The 19,598-nt window shown below is 40.0% G+C and overlaps 1 protein-coding gene across 5 annotated transcripts in view; it reads right to left on the reverse strand.

Moving 5' to 3' along the window:
* Window positions 1–19,598, reverse strand: part of grid2 (glutamate receptor, ionotropic, delta 2) — a 427,585-nt gene that overhangs the window by 128,020 nt on the left and 279,967 nt on the right. For all 5 annotated transcript variants that reach the window (XR_005623733.2, XR_005623736.2, XM_039679482.2 and 2 more), the window contains exons 6-8: window positions 18,792–18,965; window positions 12,114–12,275; window positions 6,655–6,774 (exon numbers count right to left, since the gene is read on the reverse strand). Coding sequence is in view for 3 of the 5 variants with exons in the window: in XM_039679482.2 (XP_039535416.1) it covers window positions 6,655–6,774; window positions 12,114–12,275; window positions 18,792–18,965 (456 nt within the window). In the remaining 2 variants the exon portion in view is untranslated. The remainder of the gene's footprint in view (window positions 1–6,654; window positions 6,775–12,113; window positions 12,276–18,791; window positions 18,966–19,598) is intronic.

Genomic DNA, 19,598 nt, shown 5'->3' on the forward strand with positions numbered 1-19,598 from the left:
GCTAGCATAACGAGTCTGATCCAAAGTTGACAGCTATGCTTTCCCGGGCTGCCGCGAGGATCGGGCTTGTGTGGAACCATTCGCCATGTCCCGAGCACTTAAGGCTGATAATTTATTTTTGAGGGAACGCGAACCCAAATCCTTTCTACCCGGACTTGCATAAAGAGGTCATGAGATCGTGAGAGTCTCCTTTGACTTTTCACAACGGCTCAGCGGCCTCTTCCGCCTTCTCTGTCCTCGCAGAGACTGCAGCCAAGGGTACACTGGTGTTCCCCCAGTGGTGTGTTCTGTGGCAACACATCTGTGTCCCTTTGTGGCGCGGTCTAGGACTCTGCCCAACAGTTCTCGGCTGACTTCCACTTCCTCCCGCCCGGCCCCAGCAGTACCGTGAGTATCGCAGGAAGGTGCCCCTGTTACGGGCAGTTCAGACGTGGGTTGCAGTTCTTTCAGGAAGTGGTTGCAGGGCCACTTCTTCCCCCAGCCGGAGGAGAATCTCTTCTCCAAAGAGCTGCATCCCATCTCTGAGGCCCCAGAGGGCGCGGATTGCAGTACGTGCCGCTCACAAGCCTTGCAACTCTCGTCCCGCCCTCGGATTGGTTTGCAGCAATCAACCTGAAGGACGCCTACTTTTACTTCCACACAGACCGTTCATGCGGTTTGGTTTTGAGGGATAGGCATACCGTACACGGTTCTCCCGTTCGGGCTTGCCTTGTCTCCTTGTGTTTTTACGAAGGTCATCGAGGCAGCCCTTGTTCCCCTACGGGAACACAGAGTTTCCAGCCTGAACTATCTCGATGACTGGCTGATCCTATCCTGGCTCACTCTCGAGACCAGGTTTGCAAACACAGGGACCTAGTGCACCGGCACCTAGCTCGTCTGGGCCTTTGGGTCAACTGGGAGAAGAGCAAACCCTGTGCAGAGGATCTCTTTTCTCGGTATGGAAATCGACTTGGTCACCATCAGCTTACGAGTCACTGCTGATTTGCCTGAGACAATTCAAGGGCAAGAGTGCAGTTCCACTGAAACTATTTCAGAGGCTCCTGGGGCATATGGCATTTGCAGCCCTTCATTGCCGCAATGATTGCTTCAATGAGACCACTTCAGCTCTGGCTTCGCGACCGAGTCCCGAGGTGGGCATGGCAAGCCGTATGTCGCAACTCACCCGCCACCTCCGTATGTCGCAACTCACCCGCCACCTCCTCATATGGAGTCAGAAGCATCTGAGGTTGCTTTGAACCATTTATATTTCCGGAGCCCTGAACTGAGCAGCCAACAAGCTCTCAAGATTTCAGCCCCACCCTGGAGAATGGCGACTCCCCACTCCCCAACCCCAGTCGGTTCAGCTGATTTGGGACCAGTTCAGGGACGCACAGATAGATCTGCTTGCCTCTCATGACTCGATCCCATTGCGGCCTGTATTATCCATGACCAAGAGCACGCTCGGCACTGGCGCACAGCTGGCCACGGGGCCGCAAGCATGTGTTTCCCCCCTTGAGCCTTCATGCGCAGATCCTGCGCAAGGTCAGGGAGGGCGAGGAGCAAGTCATTCTGGTCACGCCACACTGGCCCACCCGGACCTGGTTCTACGAACTCATAATTCTTGTGAAACCTCAAGCACCTCCCTGACCAATTCCTCCGAGAAAGGATGTTTGAGTATCCTACCACCTGCAGCGGTGGCTACCATCAGTTCGAGCAAGCTAATCCATGTGTTCCTGAGACCCCGGCTTGGATATGCGCCCAAGGTTCCCACCACTCCCTTTCTGGACTAGGTGGTGAACCGGCAAGTGCTGCCCCTGGAGGAGGCAGACCCAGCCTTGGCACTGCTCTGTCCAGTACGTGCTCTCCACACCCATGTAAGCAAAACACAGTGTTTCAGGACCTCAGACCAGCTCTTGTTTGTTATGGTGAGAAGCTGAAGGGAAAGTCTCTCTCCAAGCAAAGGCTGTTTCACTGGATAGCTTTGGCTTACAAGCAGCAAGATCTACTGTGGCCCCTGGTGTAATTCGCCACTCCACCCAGAGTGTGGCGTTCTCTTGGGCTCTAGTGCGTGGTGCCTCACTAACAGACACCTGCAGAGCTGCAAGCAGGGCGACACCCAACACATTTGCCAGATTCTTCAATCTCCGAGTGGAGCCTGTGTCCTCATGTACTCGCTTCAACCAGCTAGTACCAGACCCGCTCAGGTGTCTTCAGATGTCACTCCAAGGACTGGATATGATATTTTCCTCAGGTGAGCTTTCTCCTCAAGCACTGAGTTCCTCCAGTACTGCTGACGTCGACGCCAGTGTCCATTGCCTGTGCGTTGACTAGGTGCATCCGTGTGCATTGTTCCCCTCTCTGGGCGACCCCCACATGTGTATTGCACTTTAAGCCTTGCTGAGCATGTGTCTTTCCCTTGGCAAGTCACCCCTGGGGTTGAAATATTCCAGCTGCAGCTCGACATCCCAGTGTTCTCCATATGCTTCCCTCTGGGTCATTTGTGTATTTTTCCTTTCGATGAGATGAGAAGGTTCTAAGCAAACCCCATTCAACGTCATCCAACGTAACGCGGGAAAGAGAGTTACATCCGTAACCGAGACATTTTATATTGTTGCTTCATGTGCTTTGCCAGCAGTAGTGTGCAGAACCTAGTATAAAAAGCATTGCTTCTAAAACAATTATCCACTCTGATAAAAAAAAAAAATAGCTTAATTTAATTACTTTGTACTTAGAAGACTCATTTCATCTTTTGGAAGTGCAGCACCAATCTTGTTTGCGTCAGAGACTATTATCTTTAATGAAATCTGACAATTTAATTTGTGCATGATGGCAGTAAGGATGCAGTGAGGTTCCAGTGGTTAAGAGGAAGTGGCATTATTTAAGGACTCTAGTCTGTTGTCTGATGGTTGACTGTTGACTTTGGCACACTGGAGTCCTCAAGGACAATCACTGACCTCCTGATTAAAATCTCACTCCATCAGATCCAAGTCATTTCAGACACACGATCAACAAGTTTTGCTATCTGATGATCTATAAAATTCTTTAGTGCACATTAAACACTGTGGACTTGGGATTTTCAAAGCATCAGCAGGACAGAGATGAATACACAAGCCAACAACATTTACATATTGTAGTTTAAACCCAAGGTCCAAAAATTAACCTGAGACCCGCAGTGACAGCTGCTGAACGCAGGGCCATATCAATTCGAGTCGCTGGCTCAAACTGCGGTCTTAACTCCCACATCGCGATCAGGATCTGATGAGTTTTGTCGAGTTGATGTCAATAGTGCGGTATGTCAATAGTGCGGTATCTCTGTAGCTATATATTCATACTGATATTTTGCCGCTATGTGAAAAAATCCAGCAAAATGTGTCGGCACGTTTATTTACCCCAGAGGATTAACTTTAGCCTAACCATAAATTGTGATTAAAATATACATGATCACTCACATCAAGACACTAATGATGGTGGAGTCAATGCAATCCATTACTATCCCGACCACTGTACTAAATATAGCTTCAAGTTAGCATCAGTGTTGGGAGTAACGCATTACAAAAGTAATACATTACAGTAACATATTCGTTTTTGCTGTAACGCAGTAGTGTAAGGCATTACTAATCAATTTTCAGTAATATTTTACTCGTTACATGTTCAGTGAGGCTTGTATTACAGTTGTATTACCGTGTATTGTCTGCTTTTACTTCTTAAAGGCAACAGACTATGTGAAAGTTTTAAAGCAGTCTTTTAGTGCCAGTTCAGAGCGGTCGCGTCTGTAACATTGTTTTTTCCTCATAAATGCGAACACGAAAACTAAAATAAAATGAATATTTATGGAGACTGGAGAGCCAACCCTTCCTCATCCGAAGTGTAATTAACAGAATTACAAAAAATATATGTTTGCCTCCTATTTTTTTGTCACGCATGAATGTGTGTCTTTTCCCTAATATTAAAAATAAAACATAGACTGATATTTGTCTAATGTCTGGAGTCCTTTAAGGAAGTAGCCTATATACGTTTCAATACATGTATTTTCTGAGAATTTTTATTTCAAGTTTTGACTGCAAATGTCATCATGTCTATAATGCTGGACCCAATTTTAAATAATTTATCCTGAACTAGTTTTGTGGTGTAGGTCTACGTATTTTATAATGTTAACTTCAAATAATACTAATAGCCTAATTTAAAGATAAGGCAGCATTGGATATGGACAGTAAGGAGAATAACGCTGGGAGTTGGAAGAGGTGTGTCGCGATTCTGTAGGTTCGTGGATCTGAGTCGTGTGGCGAATCGCGATTTCGGTTTCATATTACATATCGTTACAGCCCCAAAGTTAAGTTCTACTTAGTTATTTTGGTGAAAGTAACTCAAAAGTAATACATGAGTAATGTAACGCATTACAATTCTGAGACAGTAATATTGTAAGGTAATGAATTACTTTTAAATAACAGTAACAAGTAATACCTAATGTATTACAGTTTGGAAGTAACTTGCACAACACTGGTTAGCATAGATTTATCTATTTAGTACAGTGGTTGGGATAGTAATGGATTGCATTGACTGCATTGACTCCACCACTGCAGCAGTGTCTTGATGTGTCTCAATTCCAGTGGTCATATTCATACTGGTTAATGTTCTGATGCACTTGCAAATTATTTTATAACTTCACTCTAAAACTATTGTGCAACAAAAAGTGGTGTTCAATTTAATTAGTTTTTCCAGTACTGCATAACAACTGATAAAACTGTAGAAAATGAAGTTGAAAATCTCAGATGTTCACACCCTAAATACTAGGGGTGTGACGGTAAACAAACATGACGGTTCGGTATGGGTTCAGAACTGAAGTCATGGTTCGGTACGGGTTGGTACAGCGGGTGATTAACTTTTAAACTTATTTATTTATTATTATTATTTATTTTATTTTTTTTACAAATGTGTATATGTGTTTAAATAAATTCAATTACAATTTCTTAAGAATAATAATAATAATAAAAACTATCCTATACTGTAAACTGTATGGGGAGCCTTTAATTACACATTACCAAAAAAAAAAAAAAAAAAAAAAAAGATGTACTACAAATTGCACATAAGGCAGGTTTTGCATTGACTTCTAAATCTTATTGTAAACTTATTTTTCTACTTCAATTCATTTTTTTAAACAAAATCATTTAAACAGTGGCTGTTATAACTTGTTTTCATGACAAATCTATTTAAACATAATCAAGAATCAAGTAATAATCATTACTAACAGGTTAAGTAAATATAATGAATAGGCTAATATACCGCATATACAAAATGCTTCTCTCTAGAGATCATTTAGTTTTAGCAAACTAACCTGCTGTCGACACTAAATGCCTGAGGTAAATGCAATGCTATGTGAGATATTATTCTAAAACTGTTTTATTGATAACTTTCCACAGTTGAAACTGGTTGAGAGATACAGTATGCTGCGTTCCAGTCCAAAATTGCCATGGCCTTTACTCGCTAACTTCCCTCCGTCTCGTTCACTCGGATGTACGTCATTGCTTACGTTGCACGAGTGCCCACTCCTGGCGGAAACTGCAATGAGCTGAACTGGAACGTCCTTGATCACTTTGAATCAGCTATGAGTTGATTTATTATATACTTTTTTCACCTTTACGAATTTGTTTAATGCAGCATCCACATGTATATAGGTGTGTTTGGGTTATTTTAAAATAAATAAATAAAGAGTGTTTGTTGTGGTGGTGACTAGACAATCTTTGGTTACGTCACAATCGTACTGCATTGTGGGATATATAGATGCCTGAAGTGTACATATGAAGTAGACTCGCTCCCTTGGTCTAAATCGATTCACAAAGTGGAACGCACTTCAAAATGGCGGCAGGGATTCCCCCGAATTCGCAAGTGCGTGTCTAAAAGTGGACTGGAACGCAGCCATGAAAACAGAGGGATCGTCTCTTCTTCTGTACTTTACTGGTAGAAAACAGCATTGCACAGCCATGCAATGCCCCCATCTAGGATTTGACCGAACTGTGACATCTGTACCGTACGGTTCAGGATGAATACATGGACTGTTACACTCCTACTAAATACTAAAAAGTGCTTATTTGCCATAGAGTGTTTTTGTGTAGCCACAAGGAATGCATAAATGACTTACTAATCAGCAACTGACACAAATCAAATATTTCATTTATTCCTGCTAAATAAACAAGTCTAACTTATTTCTCCAGACGGGAGGAGATTGGGGTTTCCCCATCCAGGAGAGTGGCCTGATCTGCACATTATTCAGCTCCAAAGCTGCCGTTCTGTCATGAGCAATTGATCCACATTCCGTGGGGAAGACAGAGACAGATTAGGACCAATATTTGAATGAGCAAATACACATAAATATGACTAAAGTAATTAACGACAAACGAATGGAAAGAACAGATTAATTATCTAGCGGATCACTGGGGGACGACTCTTATGTTACTGCTGCTTAACTACCTCCTCACTCCACCAAAGCCGTGATGAACAGACGAGCAAACAACAGTAAAACTGATAAACAAAGTGTGCTGATGCACTGCGCCTCTCTGAGGGAGGCTGATGGAATTCATTAGGCTTCTGTGATTATCAATTAAAATCCCAAAGCTCTTTGAATTAAGACAATTGTGTTTCTGGAAGCGATATTGTGGGTCTGAGTGTGATGTCTCTTACCCGGCTGACTCCACGGCCACGGTCCTCTCCGTAGTTGGTGCCCAGGATCTCAAAGTGGATGTTGGGGTTGGAGCCATTGTCATTAAACTCCAGCAAGCTGGTCAGACCACTTACACCTCCCTGTAAAAAAACAACAACAAAAAAACAAAAACAAAAAAAAATATTTTAATTAAATGCTTTAATTTGACATGGCACATCTAATGAAATGTGGATACAAATATGTCTTGTTAAATGCTATAACAAGAACTGTGTGTAATATCAACACCACTACTGGTACCACAAAGAACTACAGAAATGATTAAGGCAGCAACAGTCCTCTCATCAGCCAGGAAGTGCCGCTCCAAAGCCGCATCATTGGTTGAGTCAACATTGTCGTGTCTGACCCAGTCAGACCACTCAAATAAACAAAGAATGTGATTCTGTTTGGTGTCAACATCGAGGTGTTTAATACATGGAGAAAGCGTTTATGCCTTGCTTTATTTAAAATGAACTTCCAATAATAATACTTTTCACAACTGTTCAAAAGATTGCGGTCAGTAAGTGTTTTCTTGAAAGAAATTAACACTACTATTTAGGTAGGATGCATTACATTAATTAAAAGTGATAATAATTTGTTAATCTTTGTTAATGTTAGTTAAAAATACTGTTGTTCATTGTTAGTTCATTCATAGTTCTCAAAAATATTAAGCTATTTTCAACATTGATAATAATATGTTTATTTTCATATTATGAGAATACACCAAATCAGTATATTAGAATGATTTCTGAAGATCATATGAAACTGAAGACTTGAGTAATGGCTACAAAAAAAAAAAAAATAAAAATAAATAAAAAAAAAAATCAATTTTAAAATATTTTCAAATAGGATACATTTGCAATATGGTTAAAAACTACATTTGAATAATATTGACAGTTTTTTTTATAGAGTTTTCTAAATAATATATTCAAATAAATACAATCTTGGTGGGCATTTAAAATTGTACTGACCCCAAACATTAGCCCAGTAGTGTATAACAAAAAATAAATATATATATATATATATATATATATATATATATTTCGTCCTGCCCGTGGAACACTGGACCAGCTCTATACTCTCTACAGGGTGCTGGAGGGTTCATGGGAGTTTGCCCAACCAGTCCACATGTGTTTTGTGGATTTGGAGAAGGCATTCGACTGTGTCCCCCGAGGCGGCCTGTGGAGGGTGCTCCGGGAATATGGGGTCCGGGGTCCTTTGCTAAGGGCTGTCCGGTCCCTGTATGACCGAAGCAGGTTCGCATTGCTTGGTTCGCATTGCCGGTAGTAAGTCAGACTTCTTCCCGGTGCATGTTGGACTCCGGCAGGGCTGCCCTTTGTCGCCGGTTCTGTTCATAATTTTTATGGACAGAATTTCTAGGCGCAGCCAGGGGCCGGAGGGCGTCAGGTTTGGGGACCACACGATTTCGTCTCTGCTCTTCGCGGATGATGTTGTCGTGTTGGCCCCTTCACACCAGGACCTTCAGCATGCACTGGGACGGTTTGCAGCCGAGTGTGAAGCGGCTGGGATGAAAATAAGCACCTCCAAATCCGAGGCCATGGTCCTCAGCCGGAAAAGGGTGGCTTGCCCACTTCAGGTTGGTGGAGAGATCCTTCCTCAAGTGGAGGAGTTTAAGTATCTTGGGGTTTTGTTCACGAGTGAGGGAAGGATGGAACGGGAGATTGACAGACGGATCGGTGCAGCTTCAGCAGTAATGCGGTCGATGTACCGGTCTGTTGTGGTGAAGAAGGAGCTGAGCCGTAAGGCAAAGCTCTCGATTTACCAGTCAATCTACGTTCCTACTCTCACCTATGGTCATGAGCTTTGGGTCATGACCGAAAGGACAAGATCCCGGATACAGGCGGCTGAAATGAGCTTTCTCCGCAGGGTGGCTGGGCGATCCCTTAGAGATAGGGTGAGAAGCTCGGTCACTCGGGAGGAGCTCAGACTAGAGCCGCTGCTCCTCCACATCGAGAGGGGTCAGCTGAGGTGGCTCGGGCATCTGTTCCGGATGCCTCCTGGACGCCTTCCTGGGGAGGTGTTCCGGGCACGTCCCACTGGGCGGAGGCCCCGGGGAAGACCTAGGACACGCTGGAGAGACTATGTCTCCCGGCTGGCCTGGGAACGCCTCGGTATCCCCCCAGAAGAGCTGGAGGAAGTGTCTAGGTAGAGGGAAGTCTGGGCATCTCTGCTTAGACTGCTGCCCCCGCGACCCGGCCCCGGATGAGCGGAAGAAGAAGATGATGATGATGATATATATATATATATATATTTATTTATTTATTTGCACACTTAGTCTTTCATCATCATCATCATAAAAATAACATGAGCAAATTATGTCAAAAAACTCTTAAATGTCTCAGAGCATGACAGTGGTTATCATCACACTTTGGGCCTCATGTGGCAGGATGCGTGTTTGAGTCCAACTTGATGCGTTATATTTGCTCTTGTCCCTGCCATTTCCTCTCCTGTTTCAAATATCTCTATGAATAAAAATGGCAAAAGGGCCTCGCTCCTGTCCTCCCCCATTTTCTATCCTCTCTTCATTAGCACCACTAATTTAAACTCTGCAGCATTATACCAGCAAAAGTCCTCAGGCAGCCCTTCCTAAACTGTACCCACACCATCCTGCCCAGCGAAAACCCACATGAACAGACAGATAATTGTTGTAAATTCACTCTACCAATACCAGTGCTGACAGAAAAAAATTAGACAGCCAATTACAAAAGATGATGAGCGCTTTCCAAATGAGTTCACCAACTGCTGCTTTGTAAAGCTGATACACACAAACTTCCCCTAATTAAGCTGTAAAAAAATGTTCCAGTCCAAACAGTCACCCGGGAATTGAATACAAGGCCATTATGCAGCTGATGTACAGTAAAATAAGTGTACCATTTCATACATATACGTGCCTACTAATATATATATATATATATATATTTCCGTTCTCTCAGACATCCCTTGGAAATTAGGTCATTAAAATTTAGGCAGATTTGAAGACGGCACGAGCCAGTGTGTTCTAGCGGTCACCCAGTCTGAATAAATCACTCTATCTACTTTAATACGATGCTACTTTCTACTTTAATGTCACACAAGCAGTGGTGTGGAGGTGAGAGCCGGCTGAGAGGTGATATCTCTACTGCGGTATGGCAGGGAGGTTCAGATACATGTGGATACAGGAGGAACAGTACATCCCTCAGGGGGTAAAGCCATTCAACAGCAAGCACAGTGTTAAACCAGCACTCAGTCACTAGCCCTGTAACATAGACTGTCATCTCACCCAAAGCAGTGAGCCATTTCTGTAGCCCTGCTGAAGACAGGGAGGAGAGTTTCACTGTATCACACAACCCCCCCTCTCCCCAACTGGAACAAAGATAGAGACTCATTACGGTCCTCAAATCCAAATAGTCATTTGGTTTCCAATGCAAATAAATCCAAGGTCAAACTTCCACTTGGTCACATCTCTTTAATCATGTCATGGGCTCACAGTTAGGACCTTTTTGATGGCCTGGTCAGGTTTTACTTTGTACTGCCAACATTTTCACAGGTCTTTTAACTTTTAACAGTGCATTATGTGTATTAATGCTATACTATATTTAAATGTTAACTGCGTGGGGGCCCCAATGTTAAGACCACCACTCACACTGCACACTGAGTGGCCACTCCCCCTCTCACACTGCACACTGAGTGACCAACACTGAGTGGCCACTCCTACTCTCACACTGCACAATCAGTGGCCAATCCCCCTCTCACACTGCACACTGAGTGGCCACTCCTCCTCTCACACTGGTCAAGTGGCCACTCCCCCTCTCACACTGCACACTGAGTGGCCACTCCCCCTCTCTCTCCCACTGCACACTGAGTGGCCACTCCTCCTCTCACACTGGTCAAGTGGCCACTCCCCCTCTCACACTGCACACTGAGTGGCCACTCCCCCTCTCTCTCCCACTGCACACTGAGTGGCCACCCCGTCTCTCACACTGAGTGACCGCTCTGAATAAAGAATTCTGATATTAGAGGTTTGTGGTTTAAAAATATCTGAATATTACATTTTATTCATGGCAATCATTTGTAGTAGCCACTCACAAACTGTTTGCTCAAGCGTAGCGCTTTCCTGGAGTTCACTGTGAAGCTGCTCAAGCCAAGGTCTGAACCTCCCCTGAATTCACCCTGCTTATTAATTTGTGAATATTAACTAAATCTCTAAGTCAACTACACTGTTTAATTCTCAATATTTTATTCGGGTGCGCTTAACGTTATTGTTTTCTCAAAGTTTAGGCTCCTGTGTAATAGTCAGTGTTGTAGTACTCGAGACTCGGACTCGTCTCGGACTCGGTCTCAAAACCATATTTTAATGGTCTTGGTCTTGACTCGGAATTGACTCGTACTCGAACATTTTTTTTTTTCACTCGAGTTCAATTAAAAATATTTTTCATGATTATTAATGTATGTTAATAAAATATTTCTTTAAATTGATTGACACACCCAGTGATTGGTGATTTTCTAGTGCGCATGACAAATTGTAATAAAATTACTTTTAACACCACCTACTATGTGGCCTTTTTACCCTAAACTGATCATATTTTTTAAACTCTAAGTAAATTCAGTAAAAAAAAAAAAAAAGGATTTCTCTAAGTAAATAAAAGTAAATTAGGTAATCAACCCTCACTGGTCTCGGTCTCGACTCGGACCCGACCGTCTCTGGTCTCGGACTCGACTCTCTATGGACTCGGTCTTGACTCGACTCGACTCTCTCTGATCTCGGTGTCGACTCGGACTCGAGTGAGGTGGTCTCGACTACAACACTGGTAATAGTAGCCTAGGCTATTCAGCAACTGAAAACATACCAACAATTTTGCACAGGCATTGCACTAGTTAAATAAAAAGACAACTGATTGATCCACTTCACCAAAATGGCTGAATGGTTAATTAAAAAGTGCAAGGATGTTTAAGGTTTTCCACAAAAAAATAAGGTTAAACGGGTTTGGAATAACATGAGGGAGAGTAAATGATTAGATAATTTAGCATTTTAAAGAAAATGTAAGGGAATTTGAAGAGAAGTGTTTGTTTTTTTACAAAAAGTTTTCAATTGCGAAAAATATAAATATAATGCACTTAATGCATTGCAATTTATTTACAGTAATACTACTAATAACAGTAAAAACATTAATAAAGATAAAATTGCACGGCCACAAATGTTACCTATGATAGCTAAATTATTGTATAAAAAGTTCAATGCTTCCAAGGCCATGAATAATCTTTTTTGCAATTTCAACATAATCCAATCTATGTTGGCTATCTGGATAACTTTACCTTGATATCCAGATATATTTAAAACAGGATTTGCAACAGCAATATATTTAGTACATCACAGAGAACCAAAAGTTTAAGCTTGCAAGGCCAACGGGTCATCTTTATTGCTAAGCCCTGTACAGTATTTTACCTTCTTCACAGTATCCAGCATAGACTTGCCACCCTGCCAGGGTTTGGAGCCCTTGCGGATGCACGAAAGACTCGCCATGCTGTGCCATTTCCTGTCCTCCAGCTTCCTGTGGAAGGTGTTCGCCAGCAGAAGCACTGTGTCGTAGATGTAGCGGTTGGTGATCTGACAAGATGACAAAAAACAGCAGGGAAACAAAGAAGAAAAAAAGAGAAAAACTATGTGAGCACAGAGAGCAGAGAGACACCAGATTAATATTCTTTTACAAGAAAAAGATTTATGTCTGAGTGGGTACAGTTGGGATGAAAGGTATACAGTGGAAATGACAACAAGCTGCTCACATTGAACAAGTCCAAGTAGACAGTGGAGTTTAATACGGAATAAAAAAAGGCACACTTAACACCTGCTATCTGTAGCATTATTTCTACCCATACATATAGGCTTCGTTGATCATGAATAACAAGGGACAACAAATGGAATGGTACAAAAGAACCAGATCAATTAAAGAAAATAATCTTGGCAATTCAATCATCTTAGCAAGTTTTTTTTTATGTTAAAATATCAATATGGGATCTGTGGAATTAAGTCTTGTAGCATAACTCCATGCTGTGTTTCTATTTATGGAAAATGAGACACACTCAGTTTATTAAGTAAAATTAATAATAAAAGTATACTCGGTATCTCCATTTGAAATGTAAGTAAAACATTGGTAGCAACTATCATTTTAAATCAAATGTATATTCAATAACATTTAAAACTATGATGTCAGATTCTCAGAATCAAGAAAAAAAAAACAATATTAAAGGGAAAATGAGCCAATTATTTGACTTATCATTATCTAAATTGACTTAATTTATTATCTTTATATACATGGGACAGGTAGGTCCATGGAGGCTTCCATGTAGTTCCGCCATCTTGAAAAACTATAATAGCAGAGAGGGACAAAAAGCTCTAGGCCAACGCGTTTCCACAGCACGTTTTCATTCAGAGCCAGCGTGATTTAACTGAAAGCAGCAGAAATGAAGGAGCAGAGCAGTGAGAGGCGCTTCACTGCCCCGGCAAGTTTAAAAGGCTGCATTGCAAATCCTCGTCACCAGAAAAATCTAAAATAGATCGTAAAAGGAAAGGAAACTGGAGATTGGAACACTTGACAAAGTGCTATAAGAAGACATCCTGTCATAGCTTTTTGGTACATAATGGTTACCATAGATACAACGTGCATTTGAAAAAAGTGAGGAGCTGGAGAGCACAATTAGTTTGAACGCAAAATACATTTTCATTACTAGATGGGAGAAATTCCTACACATTGTCCCTTTAAGGAGCATGTCTCAAACCTTGATAATTATAATAATAAATATTTCTTGATCACCGATCTAATAAAATAATTGTAATAATTTCATAGAATTATTTCCGAAGGATCACGTGGCACTGAAGACTTGAGCATCTGCGGAAAATTGAGCTCTGCCATTTAGGAATAAATCACATTTTATTTACAAACATTTTCAAAATTATTGTACATTTTATTTCACAATATTATTATTTTTTTATTTCTTTATGCATATACAGTATATATTGAACTAAATGCTAAAATAAATTTCAAATTATTTGAATATGATGTTAGATTTAAAACAGAAAACAATTCTATTACTTTGAAATGTTGTATATATACTGTATATATACCTTATTATACAAGACAATCAGCCACTTCACTAATAAGCTTTTTAAGGGCTTTTTAATTCCGCTCTGATCGATTTGCACGGCCCACGTGTTGTCTCCATTTTAATGAGAAGGTGATAAATAGAGTGAAGCGGTCATTAGGTTTCCAGCGTTGTTTATTAACCCACGCTGCACTGCATACTTGACACTGTATCGAGTGTCTGAGTAAATCCAAACCATGTCGAAAAATAGCTGAGAAAAACCTCTCGCCATCAGCTTTGCTTGCCATAATTGTAAGAAACGCAATTCGTCAGGTAAACTATTCACATACTCGCTTTGAAAAAATAAGTTCACCAGTAATCAGATAAACACAAAGAAAAGGCTATACTGATTATGTTAAGAGTCACACTCTGTTGACTCCATCAGCAAGCATTTGTAGGTACGCTCCACTATAAGGCTGTAATGGCTTTGAAAGCCACAAAACTAACTGCCACATAGGCTTAAAAGCGGAGATGACGATCTCATCTAATGTTTCTGCCGCACATAGTGGAGTTAAGACGAGATCATACTCTATTTTTCAAAGGAATTGGGTTCGACATCCCAACACAACACTAGTGGTGCTTGTATTTACGCTTCCCCACTCCCACAAAACAACTCTCCGTCTACCAGGAGAATGGGCGAACAAAAAGACCATTGACCCAAAGAAGCAGACTTGACAGGGAATCCACAAGACTACCAAGGAACAGCGTTTTATTTGTCAAGCGTAGTGGCTTTCCCCTGTTTGCTGTATGTTTTCATCAGCAAGAGAAGAAACACAAAGCGCTTACTTATTGATTTACCTGTATATTTCATGTCTTAGACACAAAGTGAAATGTATGGAGCGAAGTATGTGCCTAAACCTCACACACAAACAAAACGTGTTTTACTCACACCCAATGATTCACAAACAAACTCAGTGTGGTTTGTAAATACAAAACATCACTCACAAACTAATGCATATTGTTCTGCAAATAAAAAACGTACCTATCAAACAAATACAGTATGTTTTACATATACATAGAAACGTATTTCTTCAATGACCAAAATATCCTGCAAGTACAAACTAAAATCTTTGAAAGTACAAAACAAAATTCTACACGTACAAAACAAAATTCTACAAGTACAAAGCAAAATTCTACAAGTACAAAACAAAATTCTACAAGTACAAAGCAAAATTCTACAAGTACAAAGCAAAATTATACAAGTACAAAGCAAAATTCTACAACTACAAAACAGAATTCTACAAGTACGAAAAACTGTCACGTGACTTTTGGCACTATTTTTCCGCGTCCAGGCAGAATCAGATTTTCTCACAAATACAGTGGAACAACTTCCTCTTCTAGAACAGTAGATGGCGCTAAGATAAGGGATCAATTTGCTCGCCTTTGCCCATGGGAAAATGAGCGGTGAACAGGTGTGTTTCTGTCCAACTTTATCTAAATTAACCTTATTGAGGTTTTGGAAAATGTTTATTATATAGACAGAAATCCACATTAGCACTTAGTAGTAACGAACTCCACTCTAGGATAAGGGAATCTATAAGCTGAAAGCTGCCATCATGTTGCTTTTACTTTTTGTAAAAATGTTTCATTTACTGAATGACTATTTCTTTCGTTCTCCGTAAATTAATGAGAATTAATTTCATTTAATTGAAAGGGTCCCACTTATTCATTAATTTTGTTGGAATTCAGTCAGCGTAACTGTTAATGTAATAAAATAATGAATGAACAAATCAAACAATATACAGTTGTTTCTTCCCTGTGATGTATTGTCCAAATTATTATTTTGGTCAGACAAATGAAACCCTCCTTTCAATTAAATTAAATGTTTTCATTATTAAGAACGAAACGAAAGTAATAGATTCGTTCAGTGTAGGCTATACATAATCACTACTTTAGTCATTTCACACGCATCTTGTAGGCTTTAATCCTGGCGCGGCGAAGATCGCGAGTGAGCATTGTCAACTTCATGTTTTCAGCCGACACACTGACAAAGATACACTTGTTTATTAATAAACAATTAAAATATCTTCTTGCTATATTTTACATAGCCTATTCATAATCTTTGTGACAGCTTTAAGGTGCTTTATTGGCAGTGCCACCCTACATGTTACACGCGTCACCACCGCATCACCGCACCCACCAGAATAGCCCAGTTTAGTAAACAGAATTAGATGGCCACAATTCTTACACTTCTAAAAGGCAATTCAATGCGGATGTAATCCCTCAGATTGAGTAGCTAATGTAATGGAATACGTTACAAATGACATTTTGGGGCATTTATTCTGTAACGAAATACGTTTTCCCAACACTGCCTACTACAGCTGAGGAAAGTGAGCGGTGAACGGTGTGTTTCTGTATTACTTTATATAATTAACCTTATTGAGGTTTTCTTTTGCAAAATGTTAATTATTTCTTGACAAAAATCCATATTACCGCTATTAGCACTTCACTCTCTCTAGGGGAATCTAGGCTGAAATCTATGTCATATGTTGCTTTAAAAAATAATATTAGGCTAATAATCTACATAAGACGCGTGTGAAATGACTAAATTAGTGATTATGTTCACTGAACGAATCTATTACTTTCGTTCTCCATACATTAATGAGACCATTTAATTTAATTGAAAGGAGGGTTTAATTTGTCTGTCCAAAATAATAATTTGGACAATACATCACAAGGAAGAAACAACTGTAGGCCTATATTGTTTTGTTCATTCATTATTTTATTACATTAACAGTTACGCTGACTGAATTCCAACTAAATTAATGAATAAGTGGGACCCTTTCAATTAAATGAAATTAATTCTCATTAATTTACGGAGAACGAAAGAAATAGAGTCATTCAGTAAATGAAACATTTTAACAAAAAGTAAAAGCAACATGATGGCAGCTTTCAGCTTATAGATTCCCTTAGAGTGGAGTACGTTACTACTAAGTGCTAATGTGGATTTCTGTCTATATAATAAACATTTTCCAAAACCTCAATAAGGTTAATTTAGATAAAGTTGGACAGAAACACACCTGTTCACCGCTCATTTTCCCATGGGCAAAGGCGAGCAAATTGATCCCTTATCTTAGCGCCATCTACTGTTCTAGAAGAGGAAGTTGTTCCACTGTATTTGTGAGAAAATCTGATTCTGCCTGGACGCGGAAAAATAGTGCCAAAAGTCACGTGACAGTTTTTCGTACTTGTAGAATTCTGTTTTGTAGTTGTAGAATTCTGTTTTGTACTTGTAGAATTTTGCTTTGTACTTGTATAATTTTGCTTTGTACTTGTAGAATTTTGCTTTGTACTTGTAGAATTTTGTTTTGTACTTGTAGAATTTTGCTTTGTACTTGTAGAATTTTGTTTTGTACGTGTAGAATTTTGTTTTGTACTTTCAAAGATTTTAGTTTGTACTTGCAGGATATTTTGGTCATTGAAGAAATACGTTTCTATGTATATGTAAAACATACTGTATTTGTTTGATAGGTACGTTTTTTATTTGCAGAACAATATGCATTAGTTTGTGAGTGATGTTTTGTATTTACAAACCACACTGAGTTTGTTTGTGAATCATTGGGTGTGAGTAAAACACGTTTTGTTTGTGTGTGAGGTTTAGGCACATACTTCGCTCCATAGAAATGGCATAAGATGCTGCTGTTTTTGGGTGGGCTGTTTTCCGGGAAGGCCATTTCATGATATATCATTTGCAGAAGGAGCTGAGACCACTGAAGCAACAAAGCTGCCAGTGCCAAAGGGGCAGACAGACAAAGACTGGGTTAAATTCAGGGGGGAGAAGATCAGCTGACCAGGGAAATCCATTAAGTCTTTTTGAAGTACAAGAGTTAGTGGGTCTCTCCAGGGAAGGTGATTGGTGGTTTAAAGGGAACAGCAGGTGCAAAGGCGTATTCCAAAGGGAGGGTTGGATATATGTCAAGAAAGAGAGATGTGGTATGCTTCAGAGCAGGGCAAAATTGGGCTCTTCTGGGTTGGACTCCTGACCACTGAGCAGAACTGAATTCTTAATATCAAACACGTCCAGCTTATACAGTAGGCATTCAGCACTTCACAGAGTCCTCGTCCCCACTAACATTGTGAAAATAAGTGCTGAATTATATTATCTCAAAATCTTTCTGCCATTTGAGGAAATTCAGTAAATAAATAAATGCACCAAAATGTTCTTTTCAAATGACCGTTTTCAAATTAGAAGTTAAATAATACTTTTCTTCACTTCCAAAGAAAAGTGACATTTATTTTGAGTGTAGTTTGCAATTTGGGCTTGCCACTTTTTCTATTCATAGAAAAATATCAATATATGTTGTTGTTTTTTTTATGAAAGTAAAAACAGTGTAAAACAATATACTGACTATTTAATCATTTGCAATGCATGCACTGTACACCAAAAGCAATATGATAACCTCTAATGACAATTTTAAATCTAAAAATCTCTGTCAAACACTCTCACATTCACACAAGTCACAGGAAAAGGAACAACAATGATAAAACAAAAATTATTAGAATCACTGTGATATATCATGAATATCTGAAATATCGCCTAATCTTGCTGAAAATATACACTGTATTTGCCTTGTTGCCACCAACATACACCCACCCAAATATGAATTAATATTGTTAATAGGGGCTTTGAAAGCATGTATTGATATAATGTGCAATGTTTAATTTCCAGTATTTAATGTGGCTCAATACACATCACATCTGTTCATTTCTGTTGTCATTTGAGAAAATGTAATGTCACTTGGATAAATAGTAGAAAACAAGAATGGGGACCCACAGGCACAATGAAAAGGACTAAAAACTCACCAAAACAAGATTGCTAATTTTCACACTGATATTTTCCAGTTTTCTAAGGAAGTTAGCTCAAAGGCTAATGATGACAGTTAATGGACACAATCAAAAGGGAAATGAAGGCATTTAAGGCAAATGATTTATGATTAACTTGAATGGACATGAATAAATATGAGTATGGGGGAATGAATCGCACCTCTAACGACTGTGCCTTTGGGTCTTTGGGGTCGCAGAGGGACGCGTTGATGCGGTGGTTGCTCCTGACGCAGCGCTGACTGTTGTTCTGTGGGAAAGGAAAGGTCTGTCTCACCAGGGTCAGGCGACCTATAGACTTCATCACCAGTTCCTGCACATCGATGTCTGAAATCTCCTGCATCCCGTGAGAGGAAAAGAGCAGAGAAAGAAAAAATAATGTCAAAAGAAAAGAGATTTTCCATGTGCAGTGTAAATCGGCTACAAAGACAAACAGCATCCTGCTGAGAAGAGCTTCTATTTCACACTTTAATGGAAAAGAAAGAGCAGAAGTAGGACCAGGGAAAATATTACAATCATGATTTTCACTTCAGTAAATAAGAAAACTTTTGGTTGAGATAGAGAAAGAAAAAGGGGTACAGGTTAAATGTGAAACAAAATGTAGCAACAAAAGCATTACCACCAGTTCTCTTAAACTTTCATTTTCTTACTCTACAGGTATACATATTTAATTATTTCATATTTACGGTTTCACAGACAAGGCTTAAACCTAGTCTCAGACTAAAATGCTATTTTTTTCTGCTTGGAACATCAAGTCAATAGATAATAACCCTGAATTTAATAGATTATCATTCCATAAAATGCATGTGTTTGAGCTGTTTTAATTGAAAGCAACTTGCACTGGCAAATCTTAAAATATGTCATTTCCATTGTGCGCACACCAGTTTTTTTTTTTTTAATGTCCTTAAATGTCCTAATTAAACAAAGGTCAAATTCTGGCTTGATCTAAGCCCTGCCTGTGAAACCAGGC

Source organism: Pimephales promelas, chromosome 14 (assembly GCF_988280905.1).
Source record: "Pimephales promelas chromosome 14, fPimPro1.hap1.1, whole genome shotgun sequence".
Taxonomy (NCBI): domain Eukaryota; kingdom Metazoa; phylum Chordata; class Actinopteri; order Cypriniformes; family Leuciscidae; genus Pimephales; species Pimephales promelas.